Source organism: Microcaecilia unicolor, chromosome 9, assembly GCF_901765095.1.
Source record: "Microcaecilia unicolor chromosome 9, aMicUni1.1, whole genome shotgun sequence".
Taxonomy (NCBI): Eukaryota; Metazoa; Chordata; class Amphibia; order Gymnophiona; family Siphonopidae; genus Microcaecilia; species Microcaecilia unicolor.
The window spans coordinates 105,201,096-105,223,466 of record NC_044039.1 but is presented as its reverse complement, the minus strand read 5'-3'; the positions used below and the strand labels follow the sequence as shown (position 1 = coordinate 105,223,466).

At 50.2% G+C, this 22,371-nt stretch overlaps 1 protein-coding gene across 3 annotated transcripts in view; it reads left to right on the top strand.

Moving 5' to 3' along the window:
• Window positions 1-22,371, top strand: part of STRN3 (striatin 3) — a 309,869-nt gene that overhangs the window by 87,605 nt on the left and 199,893 nt on the right. For all 3 annotated transcript variants that reach the window (XM_030215282.1, XM_030215281.1, XM_030215280.1), the window contains exon 4: window positions 11,042-11,123. In XM_030215282.1, coding sequence (XP_030071142.1) covers window positions 11,042-11,123 — 82 coding nt within the window. The remainder of the gene's footprint in view (window positions 1-11,041; window positions 11,124-22,371) is intronic.

The following is a 22,371-nucleotide window of genomic DNA, read 5'->3' as shown; positions in this document are numbered from 1 at the left end:
TATAGCAAAGAACATGTTATCAATGGCATGCAAACCTCCCTGTCGGATTCCATACTGTCCTCCATTCTTCCCAGGAGGTAACTGGGCTAGTTTGCAACAAATAGTATGTCCTTGGATGAAGTCATCATGGTATGCTCAGCAGTAATTTTCCTTTTGTAGAAAAGCTGGTTTCTGATTAATACAGATGTATGCAGGCCACAAACAGAAGTATCCATATTGTTATAACAGAATGGTTCGGGCTTATATAGGCCAAGACCAGCAAAGGTGAGATCGCAGGTAAATACTCCTACAGTTTGATGCATTAGATCATGTCATGTTACTTGAACGACTGAATCAGATAGGAATAACAGGATCTGTCTTCAAGTGGTTCAACGAATTCCTTTCAAATAGAAGTTCCTCTGTAAAACAAAACAAATACCTCTCCAACTATTGGATCTCGGGATGTGGTGTCCCCCAGGGATCCCCACTCTCTCCCATTCTATTCAACTTCTTGTTTTCACTCAGCTCAGTTCACCTGGAATTAGAGCTACTGTAATATGCAGACGATATCATGCTCTTCCTTGTCATCAAGCAGATGAATCCATTACGAGTGGGTTGTGTCCATCAACCAGCAGGGGGAGATAAAGAGCACTGAAAAACCATAGTGCCTCTTGGCCAGCTAGCTCCATCTGCCTCTTCAGTATTCTCTATCTCCCCAGCAGGGTGGACGCAGCTTATTCAGCTCCTTCAGAAAATCTGCCTGGGGTGGCTCCTGTGCTGTTGCCAGTTGTAGCAGGGTTGTTGTGGCTGATGGTGCCCACTTTAAAGACACATAGGTACGCCCTTTCCCTGCCTTACCCGGCCCCCGATGTGGATGTAGACACATAGGCTAGCCCTGTCTTTGCCCACGCTGTGGATGCAGGCACATAGGTTCGCCCTTTCCCTGCCTTTCCCACGCTACTGATCATCCGGAGTGGAAAAATTTACCTCTTGCGCTGTGGCCTCTAACTTTCCTCACAGCGTTTAAAAAAAAAAAAAAAAAAAGTCACATCACGCTGGAGCGCTGCGATCCCAGTAAAGAGGCTTTCTTCTGATTGTGCAGTGGATTGGAGCTCTGTGGATTCGGTCCGGGGAGGTAAGAGCATTTTGTAGCTCCTCCGGGGAGGGCCCACATTCGGGACGATTTTGGTGCGAATCCGCCATTTTGAATTTCCCGCCGTTTTTGGCAATGGCTGTGGAGGTTAAGCACTGTTCCCGTTGTGGCAAGCGCAGATCAGCAGCAGGGCTCTGTAAATCATGCTCTTCTGACGTCAGAGCCGGCCCGAGCATGGCGAAAGAGGTCTCTTCCCACTCCGTGGAGCTGGCAGTGGGCGCCATTTTGGAACAGCATGGCGCGACCCCCCGCTAAGGCGGAGGGGTTTGAGCCTGGAGGGGAGCCTCGTATGGAGGCTAATATGAGATCTGTTGCCCCCCGGACTGGAACCGGGAGACCAGGGTGAGCCATTCTCCCCTGAGTTTGTTTTGCTGCTGCATAAAGCATTTATGTTAAAATGAGTTCTTCCGCAGGGGTCTCAATCGGCCCTGCTGCCTGTGTCCCCTCCAGTGGATCCTGGCCTTGGATTGCCGTCAGGTGCGTTTTCCCCTGACAGATGGCGATAGGACAAGCGCAGAAGGGTGGATTCCCCTTCAGAGAGTGGCGCACACCCTCCCCCCCGTGGTCAGGATGTGAGGAGTCTGAGGGGTCTGGCAGGCCCCGTGGGCTGGAGCGCCAGAGGAAGGTGCAGGATTGGCACTGGATCCAGATGATCCTTCCGCGATGAGGATTTTCCACCACGATGAGCTGCCAGCGCTTATTTCTAATGCATTGCAGGCACTCTCTATTGAAGATCCTGCGAGCGCTGAAGTCTCTTCTGCTAATCCGAGGATGACAAGTACCAAGAAGCCTGCTCGAGCCTTTCCTTTGCATGATTCCATCCAAGAGCTTATTTCGGCTCAGTGGGCTGACCCCGAGGGGCCTTTGAAGGTTCCCAGGGCGATGGGGCAATTTGGCATGCCTAGCTGTGCCTAAAGAGAACTACCCTCCCAGTTGAAGGAGGGGGAGGGGTGGCCCTGAAGGACATGCAGGACTGATGCCTTGAATCAGCTATAAAGCGGTCCTTTGACATTTCAGGCCTATCCTTGCGGGCGTCTGCATGCAGCTGTTATGCTGCCCGAGCCTGCCTCGTTTGGTTACAACAGGCAGTGGAACAGCCCGGAGATGGAGTGGAGCCCCTTGCGGAGGTGGCACCGCGGATGGAGTCGGCCTTGTCTTTCTTGGCTGACGCCCTTTATGATCTGGTCAGAGCTTCGGCTAAGCAGATGGTTGTGGCGGTGGCGGCTCGCCGCCTGTTGTGACTACGGCATTGGGCGGATGACATGGCCTCTAAGCAAAGGTTGGTGAAGTTGCCCTTTCAAGGCCTTCTATTTGGTGAGGAGTTGGAGAACATTGTTAAAGGCCTGGGGAATGCTAAACCCCAGTGCTTACCCGAGGACAGGCCGCAGCCTTCCTCCAAGGGCCAGGCGGTTCCCTCCTCTTACAGACCTCGCTTCCGAGAAGCTCGAAGGTACCGCCCGGGGCGTTCTGCTGGGTTCACTTCTCGTGCCCGTTTTTCAGCAGAGGAACTCCTTTCGCTCAGACAAGCGTTCCGCAGCCACCGGCTCTAGGCCTGGAGTTCAGGGGCGACCCTCTCAATGATGGTGCGCCGGCCCCCTCCTCGCTTCCTGTCATCGGAGGACGTCTTTCCCTCTTTGCCGAGGAGTGGGCCAATATTTCCTCAGATCAGTGGGTTCTGGACCTGATCAGATATGGCTACAGAATAGAATTCAACGCCCCAGTAAGAGACGTGTTAGTGGAGTCCCGATGGGGTTCTGCCGCCAAACGGGCGGCAGTAGAGGAGACTTTGCAAGGTCTGATTCAGTTAGGGGCCGTGTCCCCGGTACCTCCCGCCGAACACAGCTACGGTCGATACTCCATCTACTTTGTGGTGCCACGAAAAGGTGGGTCTTTTCGCCCTATTCTGGACTTAAAAGAATTAAACAAGTCCCTGAGAGTGCGGCATTTCCACATGGAAACCCTGCGCTCCGTCATTGCTGCGGTACAGCCAGGAGAGTTTCTCACGTCTCTAGACCTGAAAGAAGCTTACTTGCACATACCAATTTGGCCCCCGCACCAGTGGTTTGTGGTGTTGGGAAAACATTTCCAGTTCCGGGCCTTGCCTTTTGGCCTCGCCACAGCTCCCTGAACCTTTTCGAAGGTAATGGTGGTAGTAGCTGCTTTACTCAGGCGAGAAGGTATCAGGCTTCACCCGTACCTAGACGACTGGCTAATCAGAGCAGACTCTGTAACAGAGAGCTATCAAGCTACAGCCAGAGTGGTCTCAGTACTTCAATCTCTAGGCTGGGTCGTCAATATGGCCAAAAGTCACCTGACCCCCTCGCAATCTCTAGAATATTTGGGGGCCAGGTTCGACACAGACTCGGGTTATGTATACCTACCCGAGCTAAGGCGGTGCAAGCTTCAGAATCAGGTCCGTCTGCTCCTGAGGATGCCCCGCCCGTGAGCTTGGGACATTGTCCAGCTGCTGGGATCGATGACAGCCACATTGGAAGTGGTGCCCTGGGCGAGAGCGCACCTGAGACCTCTACTGTGTTCCCTACTTCAAAGATGGTCTCCAGTTTCTCAGGATTATCAATGCAGACTTTCTTGGCTCCCTGCGGCCCGACTCAGCATGGAGTGGTGGCTCTCAGACAGCATGCTGCGGCGAGGAATGCCGCTGGTGCTCCCCGATTGGTGTCTAGTAGTGACAGATGCCAGTCTGAAGGGCTGGGGCACACATTGCAAGGGGAAGCATGCCCAGGGTCTATGGACACCCAAGGAGTCGGAGTGGTCCATCAACTGCCTGGAGTTGAAAGCGGTGTTTCAGGCGCTTCTGGCCTTTCAAGTGACCCTGGAAGGATTGGCTGTCAGAGTGATGTCGGACAACACGACAGCAGTGGCCTTTCAGTCAGTACCTCAATTGTGTGGGTGGCACTGGGCAGCTAATGCTGCCTTCAAGATGCGGTAAGTAAGTTGCCCATTAGGTGCCAGTTGCTTTTGGTGCAGATTTGGAGAAACTGATGAAGGTCCTGGGGGAGACTGGACCCCAGCATCTTCCTGAAGATTGCCCTGTGCCTCTGCTTACTCCACCCCCATGGCAAGGGCAAAGGTTATTTAAAGGATAGGGGCCACTTCTACTTTGGTAAGTGTCCCTCAAGCCTCCCTATGGTAGTTAATGCTCAGAGAGGTTTGCAAGGGACTTTTCTGCCTTGTCCTCCATGGGGTCTGTTAAGGAGTCCAGTAAGGATCAGCCAGGCCCCTTGATAGTACAGGTGAGAGACAGACTTGTACTGTTCCACCATAAGTAGACCCACATTACTTTTGACCAGTGGGTCCTGGAAGTGGTACACCAGGGGTATGCCCTGGAATTGCCGAATCTGTTTCCAACTCCTTTATGATGCCTCCGTGAAGTTCCCTCTCAAAAGATGGGCAGTAGAGCTCACCCCCTAGCACATATTGCAGAAGGGGATGGGATTGTTTATTCCTGTTTCGTAGTCCAGAGTAGTTCCTACAGACCCATCTTGGATCTTAAGGGGGTCAGTGTCTCCCACCGGATGCTACATTTCTGCAGTTGGTGATAGCTTTGGTCTGGCCAAGTGAGTTCTTGGTCCCTCTGATCTGGTGGAGGTGTATTTCTACATTGCCATCCAGGACTCCCACAATCATCTTCTGCATGTCTGTGTCATAGGCAGCCACTTTAAGTTCAAAGAGCTTTTGTTCAGCTTGTTGATGGCTCCTTGGACATTTTCCAAGGTCATGATGATTGTGGCAGTGTTTCTTCACAAGCAGGGGATCTGGGTGAATTTGTACCTCAATGGCTGGCTGATACAGGCCAATGCAGAGCCAGAATCGAGGACAGCTACTAAGGAGGTAACCTGACTTCTTGAGTACCTGGTCTAGATGGTGAATTATACCAAATCCCACTTGATTCCTAAGCTGGAGAACCTTAGAGTCTGTTTCAACACCCAGCAGGGGACTGTATTCCTGCCAGTGGATCGCATGCTCAAGCTGCAGTCCTGGAAGTGGGTTCTGTATGCTCAGGAGGTCCCCTGAACCTAGGACTACCTGGGTCTCCATGGCAGTGACTCTGGAAGTAATACCTTGGATGAGGGCTCATATCTGACCATTACAGAGGGCATTGTCTCATTGGGACCTTTGGTCCCAATAGTTCAATATGCCCCCCCCCCCCCCCCCCCCCCGGGGGGACTTTACATTGGAATCTGGCATAATCCCTACCATCTGCTTAAGGGTCTACACTATTGACCACAGATATGAGCCTCTAGGGGTGGGGAGTCCACTATCTGGTCAGGTCATATAAGATCAGTTGTCCTAGTTGAAGTTGGCCTGGTCTAGCCCATAAATTGCTCAGAGCCGAGTTCCATTCACTTAGCCTTTCAGGAGTTTCTTCTCATAGTGAAGTGGAAGGCAGTCTGGGTCATATCAAACAGTGGCACAGCTGTGGCATAAACCAACAAACAAGGAGAGGGATCCAGAATGTGGCATTGGTTTTGTAGACTAGCTGGATTTGCAGTTGGGCCAAAATTCATCTCTCTTAACAATCTCGGCAGTTCATATAGCAGAGATGGACAATGTGCAGGGGGACGTTTATCAGTCAGAATGCTCTAGATTTGGGAGAGAGGGAGCTAAACATTGCCACCTTCCAGCTGCTGGTGAATCACTGGGTTCTACACTGCTTTAACCTGATGACAATGTATCAACGTGCCAATTGTGCATAGTTCTTCAGCAGCAGGAAAACATCTGAGTTGATGGGGTCAATGTGCTGGTGCAGCTCTGACCAAGTCAGGAGCTCCTTTGTGTTTCCTCCCTGGCCTCTGGTGGGCACAGTCTTCTGCAGGACAGTCAAACATCTCTTCCTTTTAATACTAGTTGACCTGGATGGATTCCACCAGCTATGGTATGCAGACTTGTGTCTCTGCTGGCTGGAACCCCTCGGCTTATGGCCTAGCTCTTGAAGGTGTTGCTTGAGGAACAGGGGCAGCCCTCTGTCTGCGTTCATCATTCTTAAAGCCCCAAAACATTCTGTATTCTTAGTATATATCTGGGTCTGAGTGTGAGGTATCACCCTGGGGAACACAGATTGTGGGGACTCTGGAGTTCTTGCAGAGGAGTTCACTAAAAGATCAGGTGGTGGCCCTCTCTTGTTTCTGTGAGAAGGCCCGGGGGGGGGGGGGGGGGGGGCGGGGGGCTTCCTGGAGACTCAGACAAATATCATACAGTTCTTGTATATGGTAAAGCATATTAGTCCCCCGTTCCAGCTTATTCTTCCACAGGGGTCCATAACCTAGTCCTCGGTGCCCTTATTGGGTCTATGGTTCAAGCCTTTGTGGGAGCTTTTACTGAAGGACCTTACTCTGAAAGCAGTGTTTCTAGTAGCTGTTTGCTGGGCCAAATGGATATCCGAATTACAAGCCTTGTCTTGCCGGGTACTGCACTTGTTCTTTTCTGACAAATAGTCTTCTTTCGCACATTGTCTTCATTCCTTCTTAAGGTGGTTTCTGTTTTCCATGTGAACCAGGCAGTGATTCTTCTGGCCTTTACAGAGCAAGAGACAGAAAACGACAAAGCAGGGAGTCTGCCAAATTCAACATGGAAGATTTAAAACAAGGAGGCAGATTATATAAAAAGGCAGTCTTTAATAAATGTAAAATGCTCCCAGGCTAACATCTGTGCTCAACACGGCCATGTCTCGCAAGTAATAATGGCTGCGTCAGGGGCAGAATAAACCAGCCAGTGTATTTATTTATTGCATTTGTATCCCACATTTTCCCACCTCTTTGCAGGCTCAATGTGGCTTACAATCTAATATAATAAAACGCACCCTCAACGTTCTGAGGACAACGTTCTATGAAGCCGTGAAGCCCTGAAGCCTTGAAGCCTTGAAGCCATCTGACGTCACTCCCAGGCTGAAGGGTTCGTGGATTCGTGGTGTGAAGCCTTCAAGCCAGCCAGCCGTCTCTGCCCCGCCCTCGCCTCAAACCAAACAAATCCGGAAGCGAAGCGTCAGGGAAGGAGGCGGCGCTCCCGACGTCTAGCCTTCCCTTCGCTGTGTTCCGCCTTCAAAAGAAGGCGGAACACAGCGAAGGGAAAGCTAGACGTCGGGAGCGCCGCCTCCTTCCCTGACGCTTCGCTGCACGAACCGCCACGGAGGTAAAGTTAAAACGAAGAAGAAAAAAAAAAAGGGATGCATGGATGCGAAGGGGGGGGGATGCATGGATGCGAAGGGGGGGCATGGATGCGAAGGGGGGGGGGAGAAGAGGGCGGGCCAGGCTGGGACATGGGAGAGAGAGGAGCATGGATGCGAGGGGGGGGGGGGTCATGGAAGGGAGAGAGGGGACTTGCTGGAAAAGGATGAATGGAGGCGGCAGGGGACAGAGGAGCATGGATGGGCATGGATTGGGAGGGCAGGGCTCAGGGAGAGAGGGGAAATACTGGAAATGGATGAATGGAGGGGACAGAGGAGCATGGATGGGCATGGATTGGGAGGGCAGGACTAAGGGAGAGAGGGAATTTGCTGGATAGGGATGAATAGAGGGGACAGATGGGCATGGATGGATATGGATTGCAGGGTAGGCCTCAGGTAGAGAGGGCAATTGCTGGATAGGGAAAAATGGAGGGTCCAGGTGACAGATGACATGGATTGGAAGGGCAGGACTCAGGGAGAGGGAAATTGCTGGATAGGGATGAATGGAGGGGACAGATGGGCATGGATGGATATGGATTGCAGGGCAGGCCTCAGGCAGAGAGGGGAAATGCTGGATAGGGAAAAATGGAGGGGCCAGGTGACAGGAGCATGGATGGGCATGTATTGGAAGGGCAGGACTCAGGGAGAGGGGAATTGCTGGATAGGGATGAATGGAAGGGACAGATGGGCATGGATGGATATGGATTGCAGGGCAGGCCTCAGGCAGAGAGGGGAAATGCTGGATAGGGAAAAATGGAGGGGCCAAGTGACAGAGGAGCATGGATGGGCATGGATTGGAAGGGCAGGACTCAGGGAGAGGGGAATTGCTGGATAGGGATGAATGGAGGGGACAGATGGGCATGGATGGATATGGATTGCAGGGCAGGCCTCAGGCAGAGAGGGGAAATGCTGGATAGGGAAAAATGGAGGGGCCAGGTGACAGAGGAGCATGGATGGGCATGGATTGGAAGAGCAGGACTCAGGGAGAGGGGAATTGCTGGATAGGGATGAATGGAGGGGACAGATGGGCATGGATGGATATGGATTGCAGGGCAGGCCTCAGGCAGAGAGGGGAAATGCTGGATAGGAATGAATGGAGGGAGCAGGTGACAGAGAAACATGGATGGCCATGGATTGGGAGGGCAGGGCTCAGGGAGAGAGGGGAATTGCTGGAAAAGGATGAATGGAGGGGGCAGGGGACAGATGGCCATGGATTGGGAGGGCACGGCTCACACTCTCTCTCTCATATACAATGTCTTTCTGACTCTCACTCTCACACACTCTGTCTCACACTGTATCACATTCACTCTCTATGTGCCACACAGTCACTCACACACTCGCTTGGTCTCATACACACACTCTCTCTCACACTGTGTCTCACATACACACTTGCACACACTCTCATTCTCACACACACACTCTCTCACAAACACACTCACACCCAGACTCACTCTCTCTCTCACACACTCACACTTTCACTCTGACTCTCAAACAGTCACTCTCACATACACTCTCCCAAACATACACACTCCAAGGAAAACCTTGCTAGCGCCCGTTTCATTTGTGTCAGAAACGGGCCTTTTTTACTAGTACATCATGAATGGTGGAATTAAATTAGAAAATTTACATTTAGTGTTACAGAAGAATCTTGGGTTACATGATATACAGCACACTTCACCTAATCTGGTCCAGCTAAGTGATACGATAAAGGCAATGTTATTGTACCTGGAGGTGTGTAGATCAGTTTAAGCTTTTTGTGTTTTGTACTCTTTTAAAGGCCACACAGGGATCGTGTGGCCTCTAAATTCTTTATAGTGCATTATATTAAAGTTGCAGTTAAGTGCCAGAAGATGGTTCAGTTAGGTCTGCGCAGGAGTGTCATGGGCAGAAGTCTGGGCCATCATACTTGAAGATACCTGCAAGGTGGAAACTTGATTGTTGCTGTATGCCTTTGTGTGAAGCACTATACCAATCTGGCCTTTGGTAGGCCAGTGATTTAGGTGGCCTTGTCTTTCTCTCCAAGTAGAGTATTGTTTTTGTACATCTCACTAGTCTGGACTGATCTAGCAGGATGATAAAATGACATTTATTCATATTATTTTTTAATTTCCTTGAGTCCTGCTAGACTCACCCTGGAAGACTGTAGAATGGGAGATTCTTTCAGGTTTAGCATGTTCTCTCCCTCGATCTTGTATATAGTTCATTTGGAAAAGTGATTTTCATGATGTATGCTGCAGTGGTATGAATAAGGTACTAAATTGGTATGTGACAAGTTGGACCTACTTCTGCTTTGGCATTGGTATACTGGAGAATTCGAGGCTGCGCCAACCCTTATACTGGTGATATCACTGGAATAGTTCAGTATCTCTACCTCCATCTGCTGGAGGGAAGAGGGTGAGAAACTCAACCCACCCTGTCTGGACTAGTCTAGCAGGACTCTAGGAAAGGAAGTGAACAGGTTTTAATAAATTTCACCTTCTGAGTTATGGAGTGGGCAGCATTCCAACTATTAGACTTGCTTTGTGCTACCTATGCAGTTAGACCTTTTGCACAGTGGATCACGTCAGCCCTAATAAATCAAATCCTTTAAAGCAAACCAGAGTAGCACACTGATTGTAGTCATTCTGCTTCAACTGTTTTATATTTAACTAGAAAAAAAAGGCCCGTTTCTGACACAAATGAAACGGGCACTAGCAAGGTTTTCTTCGGAGTATGTATGTTTGAGAGTGTATGTGAGAGAAAGAGAGAGTGAATGTGCAAGTGTGTGTGTGACAGAGAGAGAGTGAGACTGGTCCCCTCCCTCCCTCCGAGTTCCAGGGTCGTCTCCTCCCTCCGAGTTCCAGGGTCATCCCCTCCCTCCGAGTTTCAGGTTCCCCCCTCCCTCCTTCCCTCTGAGTTTCAGATTCCCCCCTCCCTCCCTCTGAGTTTGATTCTCCCCTCCCTCTCTCCCTCTGAGTTTGATTCCCTCCTCCCTCCCTCCCTCCCTCCCTCCCTCCCTCTGAGTTTCAGGTTCCCTCCCTCCCTCCCTCTGAGTTTCAGGGTCCCTCCTTCCCTCCGAGTTTCAGGTTCCTCCCTTCCTCCCTCCTTCCCTCCCTCTGAGTGTCAGGGTCCCCCCCCCCCCCCTCAGAATGCGACGTCACACGCATGAGGATGTCGTCGTCCCTCCCTTCCAGTTCCAGGCCCCCTACCTCCAAATTTTAAAAGTCAACTTCACTTACGAAATCGGGTTTATGGCGGCCGACAGCAGCAGCGGTAACAGGTGTGCAGGCTCGACCCTTCTCTCTCTCTCAGCTCTGGTCCCGGCCTCATTTCCTGTTTCCGCAAGGGCAGGACCAGAGCTGAGACAGAGAGAAGGGTCGAGCCTGCACGCCTGTTACCGCTGCTGCGGTCGGCCGCCGTAAACCCAACTTCGTAAGTGAAGTTGACTTTTAAAATTTGGAGGTAGGGGGCCTGGAACTGGAAAGGAGGGAGGGACAACGACACCCTCATGCTTGTGACGTCGCGTTCCATTGCCTGGCAACTCTGCAGCGTTTCCTTGCAGTGATTGGTCTTTACGAATACGGAAGTAGTGACATCATTTCAGAAGATGGATACAGCAGAAGCACGAATACTTCAGGCTTCACTTTCTCGGAGTCAGCTTCAGAACGTTGGAGGTGCTTTTTATTATATAGGATAAGGCTTATTTTCTTTATTTTAATTTAATATATTTCTTTCTTGCCTTTCAGAAGAAACCAAAGAAACAGAGGTTCCCACAGTACCTCAGAATAGTCAACTGACTTGGAAACAAGGTCGCCAGTTGTTAAGACAGTGAGTAATATAATTGGTAATACTTCTATTCCTGAATCATCTTTGTAGTGGATGAGCACTTCCATACTACTGTTAGTTTTGTGAATTATATTTGTCAAGATAATACATTTTATTTATAATGGATTCCAGTTAATTAGGACACATCAGTTAAGTGGTTTCACCAACAAAACGAAGCTGCAATGTAATACAGTACAGGCATAAGATGAAAGAAAAACTCTCCATTTATTCAGTAATAAACATACAGAGCAGCAGAAACAAGTCGCAATTCACAGAAAAATGTTCCTTAAACACAGTTGAAGGAATTGATCAAGTGTACCCTGACATGCTTTCTTTAGTAGCTGCAAGTGAACAAAATTGGCACAGATTTCTAGGGTAGATAAAGGACAGCTTTCATTGCCTTCCTGTGTGAAATACTTGTAATTCAGAAATAAATTTCCTAGCATCCTGGATTGGCACTTGTTTCCGCTGAGTAATGTCATCCTCTTCAGTTTCCTGATCTTCTGATGTTGGGCCGCAATTTGTTCAACAGTTTCATCCTCACAATCTTCATTAGCATTCTCACACTGAAGATTATTGTAAATGCACAAAAACTCTGATAATTTTCTAAACCTACTACTTAGGAAATTATGGAGACCTTTTAATATGGTGCACTAATAGATTTAGCGCACGCTAAATAAGACACCCATAGGAATATAATGGGCATCTTATCATTTAGTGCAAGCTTTAGTAAAAGGACCCCTAAGTCATTTTCATTATCGACTGTATCCGGTGTATCCAAGTATGAGTGTTTAAAACCACAGTGAGCAAAACAGTATTGAATGGTCTTGGTGCAAACACTTTGCCAACTATCAGCAATAAACTTCACTTCTTGTAAAAGATGGATCCTTGCACTGATCACTTTTGTTGTTGTTGAAGAAGATGTGAGTAGAACTCTTTTAATTACTTCAGAGATATAATTTACCGGTTTTGTGGGATATAAAGTATTCCGATTGTTTGATTTCCATCTCCATTGGCTGCACCAGAGTTGTGGTGTTGGGAGACATAATTTCCACTTGGACAGTTTTCTCAGAGCCTAAGTGTGGGCATGCCATATAGTAGTTAAAACTAGCAAAATTTTCCTTGACTTTCGTTGTAATTCCATATTCCAGCTCATTAGCCAGTTCTTAAAAGTTTCAGCTATCATCCACACATTTTGCTCGCATGATAGAAAACTATCCCTATTAATTCCTTTAAAACACCATAGTTTTGCACTTTTCCCAATAACCAATAGCTTCCATTTATTAGTTCCCAATATGTTGAAGAAGCATAGCACAGTCATACAATCCATCGCTTTCTTTCAACCAGACAGTGATGCATGTTTGTAGATCGGAGAACCATCCAGAATGGCACAGTAAAATAAACCTGTCTCATCGGCATTTTAGATGTCATCCATGCAAAAATTCTGAAACAAATTTGGAAGTTTTGTGGATTTCCATTGTTCAGTACTTAAAAGGTCAGCACTGTCCTTTTTGCATTGATTCTAATTTAAACTTTATCCCAAACCTGCATTTCCATCAAGACAACCATCTATTTGTTGCTTTGAAATAGTTGTAACCCAGTTTTCTAACTACTCTGATTTTTCAACATTGGTCCTCTTACATGCATACCTTGTCCAGTTACAATTAAGAACCACTGAGGGCACCTTCAACATTTGGATCCTCTTTCACGCTTCCAGTTTTGGGAAGTTCCCTGTTTTTTATTCGTGTAATGTCCATTCATTGCTCAATTTCTCTTGCTGCTGTATAACGTGTATTCTCCGAGGACAAGCAGGCTGCTTGTTCTCACTGATGGGTGACGTCCACGGCAGCCCCTCCAATCGGAATCTTCACTAGCAAAAGCCTTTGCTAGCCCTCGCGCGCCGATGCGCACCGCGAATGCGCAGCCGTCTTCCCGCCCGAAACCGGCTCGTGCCGGCCAGTCTTCTTTTATCCGCGCTCGGTACGGTCGTATTTACGCCGTTCGCGCCCCGAAAGTCGACCTCGCGCGTCTTTTTTGGACTTCGCTACGAAAAAAAAAAAAAACATTCGGAAGGAGACCTTTTCTGTCTGTTCCCCTTCCTATATTTCTAGTTTTGCCCCGTTAAGTTTTCTTTCGTCGTCGGGATAGGCCCCTTGGAGGCCTCGGTTCGAAGTTTTTCTCCCCCTTTTTTGTGGTGCCATCTTCGCCATTACGAGTTTTGATCTCGCCGGCGCGATTTTTCCGCCCATGACATCGAAGTCTCCCAGAGGCTTCAAGAAGTGCACCCAGTGCGCCCGGGTAATCTCGCTCACTGATAGGCACGCGTCGTGTCTTCAGTGTCTGGGGGCTGGGCACCGCCCGCAGGCCTGTAGTCTGTGCTCTCTTTTACAAAAGCGGACTCAGGTAGCGAGATTGGCCCAGTGGAACGTTTTGTTCTCGGGCTCTTCGTCGGCATCGGCACCGGGAGTATCGAGTGCATCGACGTCGCCAGCGTCCAGACCTTCATCCTCGGCCGCGATTGCATCGAGTGCATCGAGGCATCGACCCTCTGCATCGGGGCTGAGACATCGGAAGGCTACGTCGGCGTCGGTGGTACCGGGACCTCCTCGTCTGCTGATGTCGTCGGACGGTGGTGCTTCGTCTGGAGTGCAGGTGAGGGCTGTCCATTCCCCTGCTGGTGGCGGTGAGCCTTCGGGTGGGTCTCCCCCTACCCTGAGGGCTCCTGCGGTACAGCCCCCCCGAGACCGACCTTCTTCGGCCTCGGCCCCGAGGAAGCGACGGTTGGATTCTACGTCCTCCTCGTCGGTGCCGGGAAGCTCCGGTGACATGCTTTGTCCCAAGAAGTCGAAGAAGCATCGACACCGGTCCCCTTCCCGTGTCGGCACCGAGAGCTCTGGGTCGCCGAGGGAGTCGGCACCCAGTAGGCATCGGCACCGAGAGGACCGCTCACCCTCTGTTCAAGAGGTGTCGATGCGCTCCACTATGGACAGCCCGGAACAGCCTCCACGCCCGGAACAGACTCTGACATCGACACCTGCATCGGCTTCCATGTCTTTTTCCACAGCCGCTCTGCACGAGAGTCTCCGGGCCTTCTCCCAGAGATCCTGGGAGAGCTGTTGCGCCCTTCCCCTCCGGTACCGGGGGTGCTTGCGCCTCCGGTACCGTCGAGTGAGGCGCCGGCTGGCCCCTTGCCCGGGGTGAGGTCTCCGACATCGGTGCCGCTTGCGGTACCGACTGCGGTAGCCTCCCAGGAAGGCTCCCCGACGACGTTGGCGGAGGGAGCTTCGCCGGTGCGGGCGAGGGAGTCTACCTCTCGACACTCTCACCGTGGCCGTGGTTCCATGGAGTCGAGCCGGGCACGGCTTCAGACACAGGTCCGCGAACTTGTGTCTGATACCGACGGTGAGGCCTCGTGGGAGGAGGAGGAGGACATCAGATATTTCTCTGACGAGGAGTCTGATGGCCTTCCTTCTGATCCCACTCCCTCCCCTGAAAGGCAGCTTTCTCCTCCCGAGAGTCTTTTTCGCTTCCTTTGTCCGGGAGATGTCTACGGCCATCCCCTTCCCGGTGGTTGTGGAGGACGAGCCCAGGGCTGAGATGTTTGAGCTCCTGGACTATCCTTCTCCACCTAAGGAAGCGTCCACAGTACCCATGCATCATGTCCTCAAAAAGGCATTGCTGGCGAACTGGACCAAGCCATTAAGTAATCCCCACATTCCCAAGAAGATCGAGTCCCAGTACCAGATCCATGGGGACCCAGAGCTGATGCGCACTCAGTTGCCTCACGACTCTGGAGTTGTGGATTTGGCCCTAAAGAAGGCTAAGAGTTCTAGGGAGCATGCTTCGGCGCCCCCGGGCAAGGACTCTAGAACCTTAGACTCCTTTGGGAGGAAGGCCTACCATTCCTCTATGCTCGTGGCCTAAATTCAGTCTTACCAGCTCTACACGAGCATACACATGCGGAACAATGTGCGGCAGTTGGCGGGCTTGGTGGACAAGCTCCCCCCTGAGCAAACCAAGCCACTTCAGGAGGTGGTCAGGCAGCTGAAGGCGTGCAGAAAATTCCTGGCCAGAGGGGTGTATGACACCTTTGATGTTGCGTCCAGGGCCGCTGCTCAAGGTGTGGTGATGCGCAGACTCTCATGGCTGCGTGCCTCCGACCTGGAGAATAGACTCCAGCAGCAGATTGCGGACTCGCCTTGCCGTGCGGATAACATTTTTGGAGAAAAAGTCGATCAGGTGGTAGAGCAGCTCCACCAGCGGGATACCGCTTTCGACAAGTTCTCCCGCCGGCAGCCTTCAGCTTCTACCTCTACAGGTAGACGATTTTTGGGGGGAAGGAGGACTGTTCCCTACTCTTCTGGTAAGCGTAGGTACAACCCTTCTTCTCGACAGCCTGCGGCCCAGGCTAAGCCCCAGCGCGCTCGTTCTCGTCAGCAGCGTGCGCCTCAGCAAGGCCCCTCGGCTCCCCAGCAAAAGCAAGGGGCGAGCTTTTGACTGGCTCCAGCAGAGCATAGCCGACATCCAAGTGTCAGTGCCGGGCGACCTGCCAGTCGGAGGGAGGTTGAAAGTTTTTCACCAAAGGTGGCCTCTCATAACCTCCGATCAGTGGGTTCTCCAAATAGTCCGGCAAGGATACACCCTCAATTTGGCCTCAAAACCTCCAAATTGTCCACCGGGAGCTCAGTCTTACAGCTTCCAGCACAAGCAGGTACTTGCAGAGGAACTCTCCGCCCTTCTCAGCGCCAAATGCGGTCGAGCCCGTGCCATCCGGGCAAGAAGGGCTGGGATTCTATTCCAGGTACTTCCTTGTGGAAAAGAAAACAGGGGGGATGCGTCCCATCCTAGACCTAAGGGCCCTGAACAAATATCTGGTCAAAGAAAAGTTCAGGATGCTTTCCCTGGGCACCCTTCTCCCCATGATTCAGGAAAACGATTGGCTATGCTCTCTGGACTTGAAGGACGCCTACACACACATCCCGATACTGCCAGCTCACAGACAGTATCTGCGATTTCGGATGGGCACACGTCACTTCCAGTACTGTGTGCTACCCTTTGGGCTCGCCTCTGCGCCCAGAGTGTTCACGAAGTGCTTGGCTGTAGTAGCAGCGGCACTTCGCAGACTGGGGGTACACGTGTTCCCATATCTCGACGATTGGCTGGTGAAGAACACCTCCGAGGCAGGAGCTCTACAGTCCATGCAGATGACTATTCGCCTCCTGAAGCTACTGGGGTTTGTGATAAATTATCCAAAGTCCCACCTTCTTCCAGTGCAGAAACTCGAATTCATAGGAGCTCTGCTGGACTCTCGGACGGCTCGCGCCTATTTCCCAGAGACGAGAGCCAACAACTTGTTGTCCCTCGTCTCGCGGGTGCGAGCGTCCCAGCAGATCACAGCTCGGCAGATGTTGAGATTGCTGGGCCACATGGCCTCCACAGTTCATGTGACTCCCATGGCCCGCCTTCACATGAGATCTGCTCAATGGACCCTAGCTTCCCAGTGGTTTCAGGCTGCTGGGGATCTAGAAGACGTGATCCACCTGTCCACGAGTTTTCTCAAATCCCTGTATTGGTGGACGATTTGGTCCAATTTGACTCTGGGACGTCCTTTCCAAATTCCTCAGTTACAAAAAGTGCTGACCACGGATGCGTCTCTCCTGGGGTGGGGAGCTCATGTCGATGGGCTTCACACCCAAGGAAGCTGGTCCCTCCAGGAACGCAATCTGCAGATCAATCTCCTGGAGTTACGAGCGGTCTGGAACGCTCTGAAGGCTTTCAGAGATCGGCTGTCCCGCCAAATTATCCAAATTCAGACAGACAACCAGGTTGCCATGTATTACATCAACAAGCAGGGGGGCACTGGATCTCGCCCCCTGTGTCAGGAAGCCGTCAGCATGTGGCTCTGGGCTCGCCGTCACGGCATGGTGCTCCAAGCCACATATCTGGCAGGCGTAAACAACAGTCTGCCCGACAGGTTGGGCAGGATTATGCAACCTCACGAGTGGTTGCTCAATTCCCGTGTAGTGCTACAGATCTTCCAGGTGTGGGGCACCCCCTTGGTAGATCTCTTCGCATCTCGAGCCAACCACAAACTCCCTCAGTTCTGTTCCAGGCTTCAGGCCCACGGCAGACTGGCATCGGATGCCTTCCTCTTGGACTGGGGGGAGGGTCTGCTGTATGCTTATCCTCCCATACCTCTGGTGGGGAATACTTTGTTGAAACTCAAGCAAGACCGAGGCACCATGATTCTGATTGCTCCTTTTTGGCCGCGTCAGATCTGGTTTCCTCTTCTTCTGGAGTTGTCCTCCGAAGAACCGTGGAGATTGGAGTGTTTTCCGACCCTCATCACTCAGGACGAGGGGGCGCTTCTGCACCTCAACCTCTAGTCTCTGGCTGTCACGGCCTGGATGTTGAGAGCGTAGACTTTGCCTCTTTGGGTCTGTCAGAGGGTGTCTCCCGCATCTTGCTTGCTTCCAGGAAAGATTCCACTAAGAGGAGTTACTTCTTTCTATGGAGGAGGTTTGCCGTCTGGTGTGACAGCAAGGCCCTAGAGTCTCGCTCTTGTCCTACACAGACCCTGCTTGAATACCTTCTGCACTTGTCTGAGTCTGGTCTCAAGACCAACTCTGTAAGGGTTCACCTTAGTGCAATCAGTGCATACCATTACCGTGTGGAAGGTAAGCCGATCTCGGGACAGCCTTTAGTTGTTCGCTTCATGAGAGGTTTGCTTTTATCAAAGCCCCCTGTCAAGCCTCCTACAGTGTCATGGGATCTCAATGTCGTTCTCACCCAGTTGATGAAACCTCCTTTTGAGCCACTGAACTCCTGCCATCTGAAGTACTTGACCTGGAAGGTCATTTTCTTGGTGGCAGTTACTTCAGCTCGTAGGGTCAGTGAGCTTCAGGCCCTGGTAGCCCAGGGTCCTTACACCAAATTTCATCATAACAGAGTAGTCCTCCGCACTCACCCTAAGTTCTTGCCAAAGGTTGTGTCGGAGTTCCATCTGAACCAGTCAATTGTCTTGCCAACATTCTTTCCCCGTCCTCATTCCTGCCCTGCTGAACGTCAGCTGCACACATTGGACTGCAAGAGAGCATTGGCCTTCTATCTGGAGCGGACACAGCCCAACAGACAGTCCGCCCAATTGTTTGTTTCTTTTGATCCCAACAGGAGGGGAGTGGCTGTGGGGAAACGCACCATATCCAATTGGCTAGCAGATTGCATTTCCTTCACTTACGCCCAGGCTGGGCTGGCTCTTGAGGGTCATGTCACGGCTCATAATGTTAGAGCCATGGCAGCGTCGGTAGCCCACTTGAAGTCAGCCACTATTGAAGAGATTTGCAAAGCTGCGACGTGGTCATCTGTCCACACATTCACATCTCATTACTGCCTGCAGCAGGATACCCGACGCGACAGTCGGTTCGGGCAGTCAGTGCTTCAGAATCTGTTCGGTGTTTAGAATCCAACTCCACCCCCCTAGGCCCATGTTTTTTCTGTTCCAGGCTACACTCTCAGTTAGTTGGAAAATTGTTAGGTCAATCTCAGTTATGTCCTCGCCGTTGCGAGGTCCATTTGACCATGTTTGTTGTTTTGAGTGAGCCTGGGGGCTAGGGATACCCCATCAGTGAGAACAAGCAGCCTGCTTGTCCTCGGAGAAAGCGAATGCTACATACCTGTAGAAGGTATTCTCCGAGGACAGCAGGCTGATTGTTCTCACAAACCCGCCCGCCTCCCCTTTGGAGTTGTGTCTTCCCTTCTCTTTGTCTTGCTACATATGAGACTGGCCGGCACGAGCCGGTTTCGGGCGGGAAGACGGCCGCGCATGCGCGGTGCGCATGGGCGCGCGAGGGCTAGCAAAGGCTTTTGCTAGTGAAGATTCCGATTGGAGGGGCTGCCGTGGACGTCACCCATCAGTGAGAACAATCAGCCTGCTGTCCTCGGAGAATACCTTCTACAGGTATGTAGCATTCGCTCTATTGTATATCCAGTCCATCTCATCAGTATTTTCAATCTCCAGCAGGTGGATGGACACACTTCTCAGCAGTGGTGGTTGTTGCCCAGGAATTTGACCATTGGAGCTCCCTTTCCAATAACAGAATGGAAGGTGGTAACAACAGACGCTGGCACGTTGGATTAGGGAGTTCATTACAAGTTCCATCTGGCACAGGTCACCTGAATGGAACAGGATTCTCAGTGGCCAATAAAATCATTTGGAGCTCAGGGTGATGTGGAACGCCTTACATGACTTTGATTGACGGCGGTGGCTTTTATCAATAAGCAAGGCGGGAGCCACCGTCGTCTGATTGCAGTGTGGTGGCCTCCCTTATGATTTGGGCTGAGAAAAAATCTCTGCTTGTCGGCAGTTCACATTGCTGAGTCCTGGAATTTGGAGGTGGACATTCTCAGGAGGCACTCCTTGGACCCGGGAGAATGGGAACTATCTGACCAGGGTTTTCAGCTGATAGTAGACCAATGGGGTTCTCTGCTTCTGGACTTAGGCACTTTGGCATTCCTTTTTGTTGTCAATGTTCTTCAGCCATTGGAAAGAACCAGGATTGATGCCCTACTGCAGCTCTGACTGAGACACATCTACTATATGTCTTCCCTCCTTGGCCCATGGTAGGCCATGTGTTAAAAAGGATGGCATTGAACTGGGGTCGAATAATTCTCGTAGCCCTGGATTGGCAGTGGAGGTTCTGGTATGTGGACCTGATTTGACTGTTGGACGGGGCCCCTCTCCGTTTTCTGCAGGTACATAGCCTACTGAAGCAAGGTCCAGTATTCATGGAGGATCCGCCCTTTGGTATTATGGCTTGGCCATTGAAAGGTCTCAGTTGAGATGAAAAGATTATTGTGATTTGGTCATTGCTACCTTGTTTCAGGCTTGGAAATGCTCTGCATCCATGGCATATGCAGGGGTGTGGAGGATGTTCGAGGGCTCATGTGGATCCTTCACCACTCAGATTGCACACATCCAATATTTCTCCAAGCGGGCCTTCAGAAAGGATTGGTTTTGGGTTCTCTAAAAGTTCAGGTTACGGCTTTGGCCTCTTTCAGGAGCTGACTATAGAAGGTGAGCTAAGAAACAGTCTCTTGTGGCTCATCTGGATATCGTTTGATTCTTGCAGAGATTGGGCCGCTCGCGGCTTACCTTTCGTACACTGTGTCCAGAGTGGAATCTTGATTTAGTTGTTTTATTAGCAGACAGTATGTTTTTTGGGCTTTTTTTTTGGGGGGGGGGGGGGGGGGGGAATTTGTAAATTTTTTTTGTTTATTTTTAATTTGTATTTAATGTTTATTTTGTCTGTATTTTGTAAACATCTTAGACTTTAGTGGTATAGAAGTTTGGAAAATAAATAAACAGTTCTTTGGGCTCTTCAGAAGCCTCCTTTTGAGCCTCTCTGGAAGGCTTGCTTGAAAGGTCTTAAGCAAAAGACAGCATTCTTGGTGGCTGTTGCATTGGCAATAGGTTTTTGGAGCTTCAGGCTCTCTCTTGTTGGGAATCCTTTCTTTGTTTTTCAGAGGCGGGGGTCTCCCTTTGCACGGCTCCTTCCTAGCTTCCGAAAGTGGTATCGGCATTTCATTTCAACCAATCTGTGGAGCTTCCGTCCTTTCGCAGAGGGGATGAAGAGGCTCAGTACTCTTAATTGAAGCTTCTCGATATGCGTAGAGTTCTCATTAGATATCTGGAAGTCACAAATGAGTTTTGCAAATGAGACAGACTGTGCTTTTTGGTAAACAGAGGCTTTGGCTCATGGCTTCCAAGTCCACAATTGCTAGAGGCCGAAGGAGACTGTAGGTATTTCCCTGTGATCTCACCTGAGCTGGTCTTGGTTCATACAAGCCTAATGCATCCTGTTACAAACAAGATGGCTGCTACAACCTCTGACCTGAACGTTTGTGTCAGCAAGATCCAGCTTTTCAGCTTATGGAAAATCACTGGCAGGCCTGTCCCATCCAAGGACATTCTGTGTTACCACCACCCCCTGATATCACCCTGAGAAGCTGAGAGGGGAGTGAGACTGTGGCACCAGAAAGTTACCATTTCAAGGTCACAAAACAAAGGACTCTTCTTGCCCATGTAGTGAGCTGGACAAGATCTTGATTGGTCCCTGCTGTCACCTGACCGAGAGTACTAAGAAAGCGGGAACAGAAGAAAGTCAGTTGGAGTTGGTAAGGACCGTCGGAGAGTTAGGACTGATGGGAGAAGACCTGAAACACCTGCGAACTGCATATTTGGTGAAAATACTCGGTGGCTCAGCCATACCAGCCCTGAAGTACAGCACGGAGTGATTGTGACCCTGCACTATATCCGTGACTAAGGCTCGCTGTAGAGACAGCTTGAGTCTAGAAGAAATCTACCCCCATCTCATCGAGAAGCTGCCTTGAGAGACAGTGCGGTGAGATCCAGTGATTTACTTTCTATAGTCTGGGATTAGTGATTGGTCTTTATCCAAGAAAGATTGGTTATGTCATAACTTGTGGTCAGGAGATAAAGCTGCTAACTTTGTATTTGGCATAAGAACCATAGTTTAGTTTACAAATCAGGTTTCTGTAATTACGTAGTATTGTAGTCCAGAAAGAATCCTAGAGTATAGTTATTCAGTAGCAATCTAGTTCTGTTTTATTGTTATCAGCAAGTTCTATATTTTTGTATTTTGTTAAGCCTTGCTACAGTGATTCTATATTTGTACATTCTTATCTAATAAATCTAATATATATATATATATATATATATATATATATATATATATATATACACATATATATATATATTTGGCTTTGGTTTCACTTCTCAGTAACGGCAAATTTGGCTAGGTGCCAAAAGCAAGGTCCTAAGTTCCCCTAGACGAGTCCAGAATATTTGCTTATGCAGAGTTCTGCATCATAGGATCTTGGTGTAAATAATAATCTGTTGGGAGTTGCTTTTTCCTATAGGAATTATTTATGATTATTCTACCTACAAGACTGTCACATCAGCTTATTTGCTTGTGGGGAAGCAGGCTCCTCAGGCCTTACGGGCTCATTGTACAAGGCATACAGCGACATCCTGGGCAGAGACTACCTTACTGTCTGGTGGATATTTGCAAGGCAGTGATGTAATCAATGCTATATACCTTTGTCAAGCACTACAGCATGTTAAGCTAGTTTTGGGACTTTGGTCCTCAGGGTGGTGTGCCAGGATCCCACCCATTCCAGGGATTGCTTTTGAACACCCCACAGGTTGTGGAGTAGAGGGAAGCTATATAAT